General features: G+C 51.2%; 1 protein-coding gene and 1 long non-coding RNA gene across 2 annotated transcripts; one reads left to right on the forward strand and one right to left on the reverse strand.

The window, feature by feature from the left end:
* The first annotated feature begins 3,270 nt into the window (after positions 1-3,270).
* On the forward strand, positions 3,271-12,122 carry LOC136486837 (uncharacterized). Its single transcript, XR_010766986.1, has 3 exons — positions 3,271-3,377; positions 11,191-11,255; positions 11,339-12,122. It is a non-coding gene; the product is annotated as an uncharacterized lncRNA (long non-coding RNA).
* On the reverse strand, positions 3,388-5,352 carry LOC136487224 (putative disease resistance protein RGA3). The gene is made up of 4 exons (XM_066484345.1): positions 5,183-5,352; positions 5,072-5,129; positions 3,457-4,550; positions 3,388-3,397 (listed from the first exon to the last, which is right to left on the reverse strand). Exons 1-4 carry the CDS (start codon positions 5,350-5,352, stop codon positions 3,388-3,390), a joined length of 1,332 nt encoding a protein of 443 aa, XP_066340442.1.
* Positions 12,123-13,599: the final 1,477 nt, after the last annotated feature.

Raw genomic sequence — 13,599 nt, forward strand, 5'->3', positions numbered from 1 at the left:
GCGAACGCAAATCACAGGGCGGAGACACACGCGCCGAGATGTCGCAGCGAGCTCGGACCACGATGGTGGGCACCCTGCAAGTACGGCGATGCCATTCCGGTGAACATCAGCACTGCCGGGACAAAGCGAGGAGCGGACGAGTACCAGCGACTCACCACAGAACTGGAAGACGTGAAGAAACGACCGGAGATGGCTCAGGCCGAGCCAGCCACGTGCGCGTGATGAGTGCAGCGGAGCACGGCAATGGCATGGCCGCGCCACGGGCTGCACTACGGTGGTAGGGTCTAGGATGTGGCGAGCATGGTGACAACCGACTGAAGGGGAGGCTAGTGGCACGAGGAATTTGACCGAGCTGCTTTGGTGGCGATGAAAGCCGACGGCACAGACACTCCTGGTCTTAAGGACCCGAAAGCTCGGCCCTTCAAAATTGGTGCACAGGACTGAGCTACAGGCGGCTATGAGGGGCAGGATGGGCGACCGGCTGCCCAACGGAGCTGTGGGCAAGGCCAATTGCAACGGGGTGCAATCACTACGGCGAATTGGAAGAAAACGTCACTGCGGCAAAGGAACAGTGGAGACAAGGGAGGTCCTAGCATGGCATGGCTCGTCAGCGACGTCAACGCTCGGTACTGACATGCCTGGTCATGGGGAACCTCAGGGCGTGCTCTAGACAGCCATTCACACGGCCACTGCAGCAAACGACGAAACGCGGCATGGCTCCACTGCGGGTAGTGCCAGCCAATGGACACCGCGACGCGATGTCGAGGTGACGGCAAAGCAGGCCATTGTCCAACGCGCAAGCAGCCAAGGGAGTCAAGGCAGGATACCAACGTAGTCGCTGGCGACGCGAACGCGGGACCCGGTGGCGACAACGGCCATGGCGGGGCAGAGCAAGGCGCTGGCAGAGCACGGCTGGCGGCCAGGGCGCACGCGTCAGCTGGTGAGGCGAGCAGCAGCAGGGCGGTGGCCGCAGGTGGGCAGCAGCGCAGTAGTGGCCAGGGCGCGCAGGTCGTGCGCGTGCACCGCGCAGCGAGCGCAACCAGGCGCGGCAGTGGGCTCTGGTCCATGCGGCAGAGCGCGCTGGCAAGCCAACCGGGGTGGTGACCGCGCCCAGAGCTCAGCCAGGTGGCGTGCACGATATTTAAAGCAGCTAGAAAATGCGTACGCCATGTTCCAAACGCTAAGCTAATTGCTTGATGCGACAAGGGGTACACCGAGCCATCACCCACAGTCGCGACATTGCGCTACTCCTTAAGCCAATTGTTCTACAACTAATGCCAAAGATGGCTTCGTCGACCACTTCAAATACTTACGCGGAGGACATCAATTTGAATGGTTTCACGTCGAATCCCAAACCCGACCCCCGGGGCGTACTCGCTAGCCATCCATGTCTTCGACCGCGCATTTTTCTCGCCGTTCGCGAACGTTTCATAACATTTTGTTTTAACAAGAATTCGATTAAGATAATAATTATGTTATGTGACACGAAACATAACCTTTGCTTTCCCGTTTCGTAAAAATGTTTCAATGCCAAACACTGATTATAAAGCCTATCCTACACAAATGCACATAATTCCGATGCTTACGAAAATGTTTCAGCAAAACATTACAATGTAACACCAGAGTGTTACACCCAGCAAGGTACTGCACCTTCACAAGGCGTTGTACGGACTGCGCCAAGCTCCACGTGCCTGGAACACCAAGTTGGACACGACATTGCTCTCCCTCGGGTTCAGGCGCAGCGAGAATGAACACGGCGTCTACACGCGCGGCAACGCACAAAAGCGGCTGATTGTCGGCATTTATGTCAATGATCTCATCATCACGGGCGACGATGCTGAACTACGGGTGTTCATGGAGGACATGAAGAGGAGGTTCCAGATGAGCGACCTTGGCACACTATCGTACTACCTCGGCATCGAAGTGTGTCAGGCGCCATCGGGGATCACCTGTCAGGCGCCATCGGGGATCACCATATCCCAGGAGTGCTACGCCCAAAAGCTGTTGGAGCGAGCAGGCATGCTCGACTCCAACCCGAGCGCGACGCCAATGGAGCCTCGGCTCAAGCTCCTCAAGGAGAGCACTGCCCCACATGTTGACACCACTGCGTATAGGAGTATTGTGGGAGGTCTCAGGTACCTGCTTCACACACTCCCGGACTTGTCATACAGCGTTAGCTACGTAAGTAGGTTCATGGAGGCGCCAACGAAGGAGCACCAGGCTGCTGTCAAGTGCATACTGCGCTATGTGGCAGGGACAGCAGGTCTGGGCATTCACTACAAGCGTGGGGACAAGAAGAAGCTGCCGCGGCTGCACGGCTACAGCGACAGCGATTTCGCCGGTGACGCCAACGACCGTAAAAGCACCGGCGGGGTCATCTACTTCCTCAACAACGGGCCGATCTCATGGCAATCCAGCAAACAGAAGGTTGTGGCCCTCTCGTCGTGCGAAGCCGAATATATCGCGGCGGCGACTGCGACATGTCAGGGTGTCTAGCTTGCTCGCCTCTTTGTAGACTTGGTCGACGTCGAGGCCAAAGCACCGACCCTGCGGGTGGACAACAAGTCCGCCATCTCTCTTGTCAAGAATCCAGTGCACCACGACCGGACCAAGCATATTGACGTGAAGTACCACTACGTCCGGGAGTGTGCAGATCGAGGCTTGATCGATGTTCAGTTCATCGGAACGGCGGAGCAGCTAGGTGACATCCTTACCAAAGCGCTCGGACGCCTGAAGTACGAAGAGCTTCGCAGCAAGATCGGCCTCACCAAGTTTCTCTCTACCAGCAACAGGACTTAGGGGGTGATTTGTTAGCCATTATAAGTCAGTTGCCGGATATGTACAGTAGGCTAGCTAGTTTCAGTTTTTACATTCAGTTAGCGTTAGCGGGTCAGACTTTCAATTAGAGTCCACGCGCCGTCGTCCACGTCGCGCGTCCGTCGCGGCAAGTCCCAGTGGTTTGGGATGGCACTCCGTGATCACGAGCGTGCTGCCGTTTTTCCCGGCCACGATGGCCTTGTAATCTTCTTTTATTACCGCAATCTAAACAAGAAAACGCTGCCAGTTGACAGCACCAAAAACTCCCGTGTTTTGCAGTTCACCGAGTTCACGCGAGAGAGAGAGGTAGAGAGCTCGCCGGCGATCCGAATTTCCGGCGGGCGAACTTCTGACATAGTTTCATGCTTATCATCAAGGCTCATCACTCTGATGACCCTAACAGAATGTGGAAAAACTGAGATGTCAGCTGATGCAATAGCTTTATTTATGGACAGATACCGAACGTTTTGTGGAATTTCAGTCGAGGTATCTCCTTCAATTCTGTGGAACTCTTCCCCAGCAAAAAAGCAAGCAAGATCGTGGATAAGGTCATGCAAGAGGTATGAATCATCACACGAATCTAGTGGAAGTATTGACCGTTGAGCTAACTCCTTCAAATAAAATTTGGCAATTTCACACTCGTTATCACTTCCATCAGAATCAAGCAAGTCAAGTAATTTCCACAAACGAGACACTTCTGAAGCATAAATCTTATAATCTTTGGGAAATAGAGAAAGACAAAGGAAGCACCGTCTTAATTGTACAGGCATGTGCTTGTAGCTCAACTCTAGTGCTGCCAAAATGTCGTCCCTCGGTTCTTTTAAGTCCCACAGTTCACTCTCCAAGACATTCATCCATCTCCTTTGGTCATTTTCATAGCGCAACATGCTTCCTAGTGTCTTAATCGCTAGTGGCAAGCCCTTGCACTTTGTAACAATACTCTTTCCAATCTTTATTAGGTTTGTTGGGATGTCATCAGACTCTTGTTCAGCAGTCAAGACAGCTTTGCAGAACAACGACCAGCTCTCATCAAAGCTTAGACAATTTAGGGGATAAAAAGGCATAGTCTGTATCAGCCTTGCCACTGCCTCGCTCCGAGTGGTAGCTATGATCTGGCAAACCTTTGCAGCTGTCATAGGAGCACAAAACAACTCCCAGCAGTCTCTTCGCTCATTCCATACATCATCCAACACAAGGAAAACTCTCTGCCCATTCATTACTGTTGCTAATTTCCTCTGAAGATCAGCAAGTTCTGAATGCATACACTGCTGACCCGGTTCTGTTATGGAAGTAATGATGTTCCTTGTCATTGTTTTGATATCAAAATTCTCGGACACAAACACCCAGGCACGGTTCTCAAAGGACTGTCTCACCCTTTGGCTGTTATACACAAGTTGTGCTAGTGTTGTCCTGCCTAGTCCTCCCATACCAACAATGGGCATCACAGAAACAGGATTTACTGCATTTTCCCCTTTCCTAGACAGTAACTTGTCAATTATCTTGTCTCTGTCTTGCTCTCGCCCAACAATGCTCTTGTCGAATACGACAGAGCTTGTATGCCGCAAAGTACAAAGATCTGGAGCAAGTCGTCTCTCTCCATCATTCTCAGATAAACTGAAATGTTCAGAGTAGTGTATGATCTCATTGAACCTCTCGGTTATTTTCCTTGCTCCAAGAACCAGGTCATTAGGAACAACCACTACACCAGCATCCACCGGATAGGCCTCCATTTCCTTTTTGAACAAAGAATAAGAGGATATAGGTCATTTTCCATATATGATTTATTTTTCACGGAGAAATATTGGAACACGATAAGACATGATAAATACACAACATACTCCGCCAGTCCGTGAATAAATCAATTTCTAAAGTTATTTTAAATCAAATTTTTTAAGTTTAACCGAATTTATAGAGTGCCAAAATTTATGACACCAAATTAGTATCATTAGATATACCATAAACTTTATTTTAATAATTTGTCCATTTGGTGTCAAAAGAATTTGTGCTTTTTTCTATTAATTTGGACAAACATAAAAAATAAATTATGACAATTCTAGAATTTAATTTATTCACGGAGAGAGTATATAAAAGAATCTTATCTACATGGCCTATTTGGTAGAGTTCCACGAAAAACAGCTCCACGGTGGACCTGATCTATGATGAATCTGGGATCCAGATTCACATTATCAGTGGTATAGCTTGATCAGGTCCATAGTTGTATGCACATAAATGATGATGAGAGCTAAATAATTACCTCATGCTTGCGCTTGCCGGTGTTGTGGACGCCGGCAGATGGGTCAAGAGCCGACAACCTGCAGCGGTCAACCTCGTAGTCGTACTCGTCCACCACGTCCTCATGTCGTACGCCACTTCCTTGAGTTCCTTGAGCCGTAGCTTGGTAGACTCCTCGCGGATGTTCCAGTGCTCCTCGGCGTCATGCAGGGTTGCCCGGTTCCGGCGCATGGTCCTCTCCAGCTTCCTCAGCTCCTCCAGATCTTCCTCCGGGCTCACTGAAGACGAGGAGGACGGCGCCATCTCGCGTAGGAAGGAGGATAGCTTCTCCCATGCCCTCCCTACCGACAGAGACGCAAACAGTCCGGACATCGTCGTCAATGGTGACTCTGCTCAGCTTGCTCTTGCAGTAGGGTGGAGAGTAGTGGAAGAAGAGGAGGGGTATAGGCACACGCTTCTCGCTGACAACTGATAGTGCTGCTGCGTCTGTTGGCCCTAGATCATCGGCTCAGTTGAGTGAACCACTCTATCGATTTTGTCGAGCACCCGCTAGTATTGTCGAGCACCCACTAGTTGTACCGACCACGAACATGCGTTGTCCGTCCCCACACATTATGTCTGGAGCTAGAAGAAAAAGGGAGAACAGAGCATGCACGCACAATACAAGACACCAGTGTTGGCCGAAGCCCTGTCTGTGAGACGGCAAATCTAAACTCTCTTTACTGAGTTACCATAGTAGTCTATTTATACAACTCTATCCATCTAGTCTCAGTACAGCTGTCCAACTGCAACAGTGACTAGATAACATACAGGGCTGACTCTGCGTCGGTCACTGCATATGCCTACAGTGCTGCAGGTGAGCCGTACGGCGTCTGCACCTGCAGCGGCTACAGTATCACAGCAGGGGCCCTTTTCGGCACCGCCTTCCCTTGCTGTGTTCACACAATGTAACAGTAGATTAGCTAATAATCTTCCCCAAATCCTACTGCTAACCCTTGTACCCCCTCTTACCGATCATCTCCTTCAGCTCCGTGAGTCGAAGTCGTCCAAGCGGCTTGGTGAGGACGTCCGCGAGTTGCCGACCAGTTTCGACAAACTCGATGACGATCTGCCCTCCATCAACACAGTCCCTGAGGAAGTAGAACTTCATGTCGATGTGTTTACTCCGCTCGTGCAGAACCGGATTCTTCGCGAGGGCGATGACGAGCTGGTTGTCCACCATCAGTGCTGGTGGGTGAGCTTCCACACCGGTCAGCTCGTCCAGTAGCCGGCGTAGCAACACAACTTAGCACGCCGCTGTGGCCGCCGCTACGTACTCTGCCTCGCACGTAGATAGCATCACCACATTTTGTTTCAGCGACAGCCATGAGATTGAAACCGACCCGAGGAAGACGAGCACGCCAGAGGTGCTCCGTCGCCCGTCGATGTCCCCTGCCATGTCTGCATCGCTGAACACCGTAAGCTGCAGCCTACTCCCGCCGGTCTTTGGAAAGATGATCTCTTGATTCACCGTCCCCTTGACATAGCGCAGCAGCCGCTTCACCGTAGCCCAGTGATCCTCTCTGGGATCCTCCATGAAGCGACTAACGTAGTCCACGACGAACGTAATGTCCGGCCTCGTGTGGACTAGGTAGCGTAGACCGCCGACCATGCTTCGGTAGAGTGTTGCATCCATCTTCGCCACGGTACTGGCCTTCGTCAGCTTCAGCCGCTCCTCCATCGGAGTCACACATGGCTTGCACTCCACCATGCCGCTCCTCTCCAACAGCTTGGAAGCATATGCGCTCTGACCGAGCGTGAGTTTCTCCTTTCCCTGTCTCACCTCGATACCGAGGTAGTAGGAGAGTGCGCCGAGATTGCTCATTCGAAAAAGAGCCGCCATCTCGCGCTTGAAGCTGTTGATGTCCTCCGTGCGCGCGCCGGTGACGATTAAGTCATCCACATACACGCCGATCACGAGCTCCTCCTTCCCTCGTAGTCGCGTGTAGAGCACATGCTCGGTTGCGCACCTTTTAAACCCAAGCTCGTCCAGCGTGGCGTCAAGCTTGGCGTTCCATGCTCGAGGGGCTTGTCGTAGCCCGTAGAGCCCCTTGCACAGTCGGAGCACCCTGTGCTCCTCTCCCTTGATGACGAACCCTGGAGGTTGCCTGACGAAGACCGTTTTCGCTAGCTTGCCGTTGAGGAAGGCCGATTTAACATCCAAATGATGGACGCACTAGTCCTTTGCTGCTGCCAAGGCTAGTAGCAAATGAACCGACTCCATGCGCGCTACTGGTGTAAAGACCTCCTCGAAGTCGATGCCCTCGCGCTGAATAAAGCCTTGGGCGATGAGGCTCGCCTTGTGCTTGACAATGGCGCCGAGCTCATCCCTTTTGACCTTGTACACCCACTTTAGGCTGATCGGACAGCATCCTAGAGGTGGATCGACGAGCTGCCAAGTCTTGTTTTCCTCGATCGCCTTCATCTCCTCCAGCATCGCCTGTCGCTAGTTTCCATCGTGCTCGGCTAGCGCGAATGTGGGTGGTTCCTCTGCACTAACGAGTAGCAGCTCTGCGTCGTTGAGCAGCCTGCCCGCTAGACCTGAGGGACCTGTGCCGCCGACGATGTCGTCCAGCCTACGGAACCGCACCTCCTCACCTTCATGGTAGGCATCCACAAACTCAGTGATGTCACTTGGAGGTGAGGCAAACTCGATCGGTGTCGATGGAGTTCTCTGTTCCGCCGGAGTGCCCTGCATAGCACCTGAAGTGCTCGTCACTGCTTCTGGACAGCTCGTCATAACTCCTGCAGTATTCGGCCACACTGTAGGAGTGCCCAGCCTCAGTCTTGGAGCGGTTTGCACCACTGTAAGACGTCTTAGCTCCGCCACGGGAGTACTCGGCACCCGTCCTGGAGTGGTCGCCACCACTGTAGAACCTCCCCGCATCACTCCTGGCGTGCTCGGCATCCCTCCAGAAGTGCACGACACTCCTCCCGGAGTGCTCGGCATCCCTCCCGAAGTGCTCGGCACTGTCCCTGGAGTGCTCGACTCTACCGCTGGAGTGCTCGGCCCTCCTCCTGGAGTGCTCGGCACCTGTTCCCCAGCGTCTCCACTATCGTGGATGACCAAGTGCTCGACGACGATGGTGCTGGTGAAGCCGCCAGCTTCCCCCGTGTTCAGACTACTCCAGTCCGAAGCCGCCTCCTCGTCGAACACAACATCGCGCGAGACAAGCACTTTGTCCCCACGTGGGTCGTAGAGCCGGTACGCCTTGGTACCCTCCGCGTAGCCTAGGAACACCATCGGTGTGCTCCTGTCCTCCAGTTTGGTAATGTTCGGCTTCATCTTCCTAACATGGCCGATGCAACCGAATGTCTGGAGGAAGGACACACTCGGTTTGCACCCATACCAAGCTTCGAACGGCGTCTTGCCCGTCAGGGCTTTGGTCAGAGCACGGTTGAGGATGAACACCACCGTGGTCATCGCCTCTCCCTAGAACTTTGCCGGCATGCCTTTGGCCTTCATCATGGATCGGACCATGCCGACCACCGTCTGGTTCCGTTGCTCCACCACGCCATTCTGTTGTGGCGAGTACAGCGCGGTGTGGTGTTGCCCCACACCCTGATCCGCGCAGTACGTAGCGAACTCCACCGAAGTGAATTCACCACCGCGATCAGTCCTCAGCACACGGAGCTTCTTGCCGCTCTTGGCCTCCACGCGTGTCTTGAACTTCTTGATCGCCGCCGCCGCTTCGTCCTTGCTCGTCAAGAGTTGTAGCCACATATAGCGACTGCAATCATCCATGAGTAGGAGGAAGTACCACCGACCGCCGCATGTAGCAGGCGTGATCGGCCCGCAGAGGTCGCCGTGAACGAGCTCGAGAGCTTCCTCCACGCGATACTTGGCCGCCTTTGGGAAAGGTAGCCTCCTCTGCTTCCCGGCGAGGCAGCTGTCACACAGCTCGCCTCTGTGCTTGATGTGAGGTAGCCCTCGAACCATCTTCTCCAGCCGACCAAGCACGTCGAAGCTGAGATGTCTGAACCGGGCATGCCACATTCACGGTTCCTCAGAGTGCCTTGCCGCCAGGCACACCGACTGCTCTACCTTCAGGTCGAGCAGGTACAACCGGTTCAGGGACCTCTTCACCTTGGCAAGAGGTCGCTGCTCTCGGTCCCTGATCCTAAGGACATCGTCCTTGATCAGTACCTCGCTATCGCGCTCATCCAGCGGACCAATGCTGATGATGCTGGAACGTAGCTGCGGGATGTAATATACATCCGTTAGCGCGTGGTGCTCCCCATTCTGGCATCTGAAGATAATGGTGCTGCGCCCTTAGATAGCCACCCTAGAGCTGTCACCAAACTTCATCGTACCGGTAACATCACCGTCGAGCTTGGAGAAGGATGCCTTGGAGCCCGTCATGTGGTTACTGGCACCAGAGTCCAGATACCACCGCTGCTCCTGGTCGGCGCCCACACGTCCGAGGTGAACTTGGGCGTGTTGTTCGTCGAGGTTGATGGTCTTTAGGGCCTTCCCAGGTCCTTCCACCGTCTTTGCCTCTTCCCTCTCCTCGGCCTCGACGTCGTGCAGTGCACAGAACGTCGCCATCAGGATAGTGGCCTCATCCTCATCATCGACTTGCGCCAGGTGAGCCTGAGCCTTCTTCTCCTGCTTGCAATTTGGGCACTCCCGTGCCCAATGGCCTATCTTCCCGCAACGCTGGCAGGCGTTGGGGTCGACCTGCTTCTTCTCCGAAGAAGTCTTACCGCAACGCTTGCCATCGCCACCGCGGCTGGAGAAGGCTGCCTTCCCAGAGTTCCTCCGAGCAGCCCACTCCTCTTCCGTCAGCAGGAGTTTCCCGCTGTCCTTCGTTGCTGTCGCCTGCTCTAGGCGCTTGTCCACCGCCCGCAGATGGCCTGTCACATCCTCAATGGTGAGGGTGGACAAGTCCAGCATCGTCTCTATGGAGAGAGCGATCTGGATGTACTTTGCCGGAACAGAGTGGAGGTACTTGGAGACCGCCTCCTCTTCATGGATGGTGACGCCGTGGCTCTTCAGCTTGCTGATGAGCGTCTACAGGCGGAGAGAGAAGTCCTCCACCGTTTCACCATCCTTGAACTTGAGGACAGCGTACTCCTGCTTCAGAAGCTGGGCCGTCGCCTTCTTTACGCGGTCGGAACCGACGCGCATCGCCGCAATAGCCTCCCACACCTCCTTAGCCGAGCTCTTCGTCCCCAACGGCTCCCTGTACTTCGCCGGTACAGCAGCGAGGATAGCCTCCAACGCTGACATGTCATCCACCTCATTGTCGGTGCCCTTGTCAATAGCATTCCAGAGCCATCGGGCTCTGAGCTTGACCTTCATGGTCACCGACCACTCTCCATAGTTGGTGTGAGTCAGCGTCGGCCAACTGGTGCTGCTGACCTCCCGTACCGTGTGAACAACGACCTCCCCTCATGGCTGGGCAGCCACAGCAGTGCCACTGCTGTCGTCCATCTTCGAACCGCCCGTCATCGTCAGCGGTTAGTCTGGCGACGACACTTGTACGACTCCGATACCACTTGTTGGCCCACAGGATCACCGGCTCAGGCGAGTGAACCACTCTGCCGATCTTGTCGAGCACCCGCTAGTGTTGCCGAGCACCCACTAGCCGTGCCGACCACGAACAAGTGTTGTCCGTCCCCACACACTATGTCTGGAGGTAGAAGAAGAAGGGAGAACAGAGCATGCACACACAATACAAGACACCAGCGTTGGCCGAAGCCTTGTCTGTGAGATGGCAAATCTGAACTCTCTTTACTAAGTTGCCATGGTAGTCTATTTATACAACTCTATCCATCTAGTCTCAGTACAGCTGCCCTACTGCAACAGTGACTAGATAACATACATGACTGACTCTGCGCCGGCCACTTCATGTGCCTATAGTGCTGCAGATGAGCCGTGCGGCGCCTGCACCTGCAGCGCCTACAGTATCACAGCAGGGGGCCTTTTCGATGCCGCCTTCCCTTGTTGTATTCACACAAGGTAACAGTAGATTAGCTAACAGCGTCTGCTGCTAAAGGATTTGCACCCAGCACTCGGCTATCTCTTTCCTTATTGTACAGAGTATTTTTTTTATTGTTATAGCCAAAGTTGGCTCAGATTGCGGATTTGATTTGCAGTACAGGGAATCTCGGACGGTTTTGACGCAAGAGGATGAAGGTAGAGGTTGGACTGTGAATGTGAGGTAATGGGTGTCAAAGTTCTAGAGTCAAGATAGTCAATACAAAACCTTTGTACACGTGCTAATATTTGCCATTTGTCTTTCAGTTCTTTACACCTCAGAGCCAGCAGTGGTGTTGTGTTGCTGCTTTAAAAGTTCCCACTTGCATCCTTCCTATGCTTTCCAAGGCTAGCCTAACGTCGGTCTAGAGTTTAAGAAGTCACATATAATGGTTAATGCTACACACGTCACAGTTGTGATGTCTCTTGAGCTATCAAGTTAAGTCACATGATATATGTTGTTACTGTGCAATCATACCTTGAAAGTTTTATCAGTTCGCTTTTCAGCAGTTGGAGGCTCACCCAGCATTTAGCTGGTTATGGCGTTCTATGTGCACACCGAGAGTAAATTTTTTTGGCTGCCTGATCATGGTGGGCAGATTAAATAAGAAAACCATGCTGAGACGCAGGAATCTGAACGTTGGGGACAATGACACCTTCTGTATATATACTTTGCACAGACAATTGTGAGGAGGATATTGATCATCTGTTCTTTGGCTGCGAATTTGCCAAGAGGTGTTGACCGGCTGTTGGCATACGGTGGGATGAATCCATTGGCTTGTTCTAGAGGCTTGCACTCGCCAAGACGCAGTGCAATCTACCCTTCTTCAGAGAGCTTGTTCTCATCGCGAGTTGGGGACTTTGGATGATTAGGAATGACAAGGTCTTTCAATAGGAGCAATGTTAGCTTTAGTCTTTGGTTCTGTAACTTCAAAAATCAATGCTATTCAAGGAAGACATTAGGTCATCCTTTTGCTACTGGTTGGATGCAATCAGGTTAGCTATCTTGTAATCAGCTCTTTTTGCCCCCTTAATTTAAAATAAAAAAGTGTTGTGGGGACCTTCCTCATATTTTTTTGCCCTAAAAAAATAGCTGAGGAAGGTCAGAGGACTTTTTCAAAAAGAAAAGATAATTGTAACATGGGCCGAGACAATCTCATCGACCACATCTTCCTCAATGGACTTGCTAGCGCCCGGACGTCCGATTCGGAAGCAAGTGTTCGGATGCTGCCAACACAGGGAGCGAACGAGCGTCTAGCGCATTGGGCTCGTGAGGGAGCGCACTAGTAGTGGTCCCACGCCGCCCTGGACGTCATCCGCGCCACCGGGTGTATCCCATGTGCAACACCCGATCTACTTTTAAAACATCCTGATGCAACAGTTGCAACATACAAAAAAGACAGATGAAATACTTGAAACAAGTGTTTGAAACACTTGCGAAAGCACCTAAAAAACATTTAAAAATCATTGCAAATATATGCAACATCCAGATAAAACACTTGCAAACATACGTATAAAACACAGGAAAACACTTGAAATATATGCTTGCAACATGCATGTATATGCAACATCTAGATCTATTTTTGCAATATCCCGACAAAACACTTGCAACATTCGTCTGAAACAGATAAAACATTTAGAAGCCTACACTTGAAACATACGTGTGTAGCCCTTACAACTAGGGATGAAAACGGTATGGAAATATCCCATACCGAACCGCATCATTTTCTGCATTTAATCCGATCGATTTCGTATTTTCGGACAAATTCAAATTCGGTTTCGAAATTCGAAACACCGAATTCGAAATCAGGGACAAAAATAGTTTAGACATTTTTTTGACCATTTTCTACTCTTCTACTTTTAATTCGCAATATCCTAAATTCGAAAATTGGTTTTCGAAATTCGGTTTAAACCAAATTTGGCTCACTAGAATTCCATCCTTAGAAAAATTGTATCTTTTTCATACCATCTTGGATGAAGATTATTTTTACATGAAAATTATAGCTATCGACGAGATCTACAACTTTCTAGTTTTTCAGTTTTTCATTTGATATCTTTAAGATGTTCAAAAAAATTAAACAAAATTTCAGCGATATATTAAATCGCGTAAAGTGCTTGTTGTCTTAGAAAAATCGCATCTTCCTTACATGATGTTAAATGGAGATACATTTTAAGAAAGTCGTAGGACTTGTTAATTATTTTTCACTTGTTAATTATTATGCACTTGATCCTATGGGTCAATATATCGTATATCGATTGTGATCAACATAATTTCGCTCGAATTAGTTCGTTTTCGAAATTCTCGATATTCCGTAAGTTCGCGTTCGTTTTCGTGTCCCGCTTTACCGCTTTCCCTTTCGTTTTCGTATTCAAATGTAAAAGTAGAAAATGGTTGAGAGGTTTTCCGAACGTTTTCATCCCTAATTACAACATATATAACATCCTAATCTACTTTTGCAACATGGATATATAACACTTGCAACATGCCTCGGAAACATATGAAACACTTAAAAACGTATTGTTACAAT

The sequence above is a fragment of the Miscanthus floridulus genome, chromosome 10 (assembly GCF_019320115.1).
Source record: "Miscanthus floridulus cultivar M001 chromosome 10, ASM1932011v1, whole genome shotgun sequence".
Taxonomy (NCBI): domain Eukaryota; kingdom Viridiplantae; phylum Streptophyta; class Magnoliopsida; order Poales; family Poaceae; genus Miscanthus; species Miscanthus floridulus.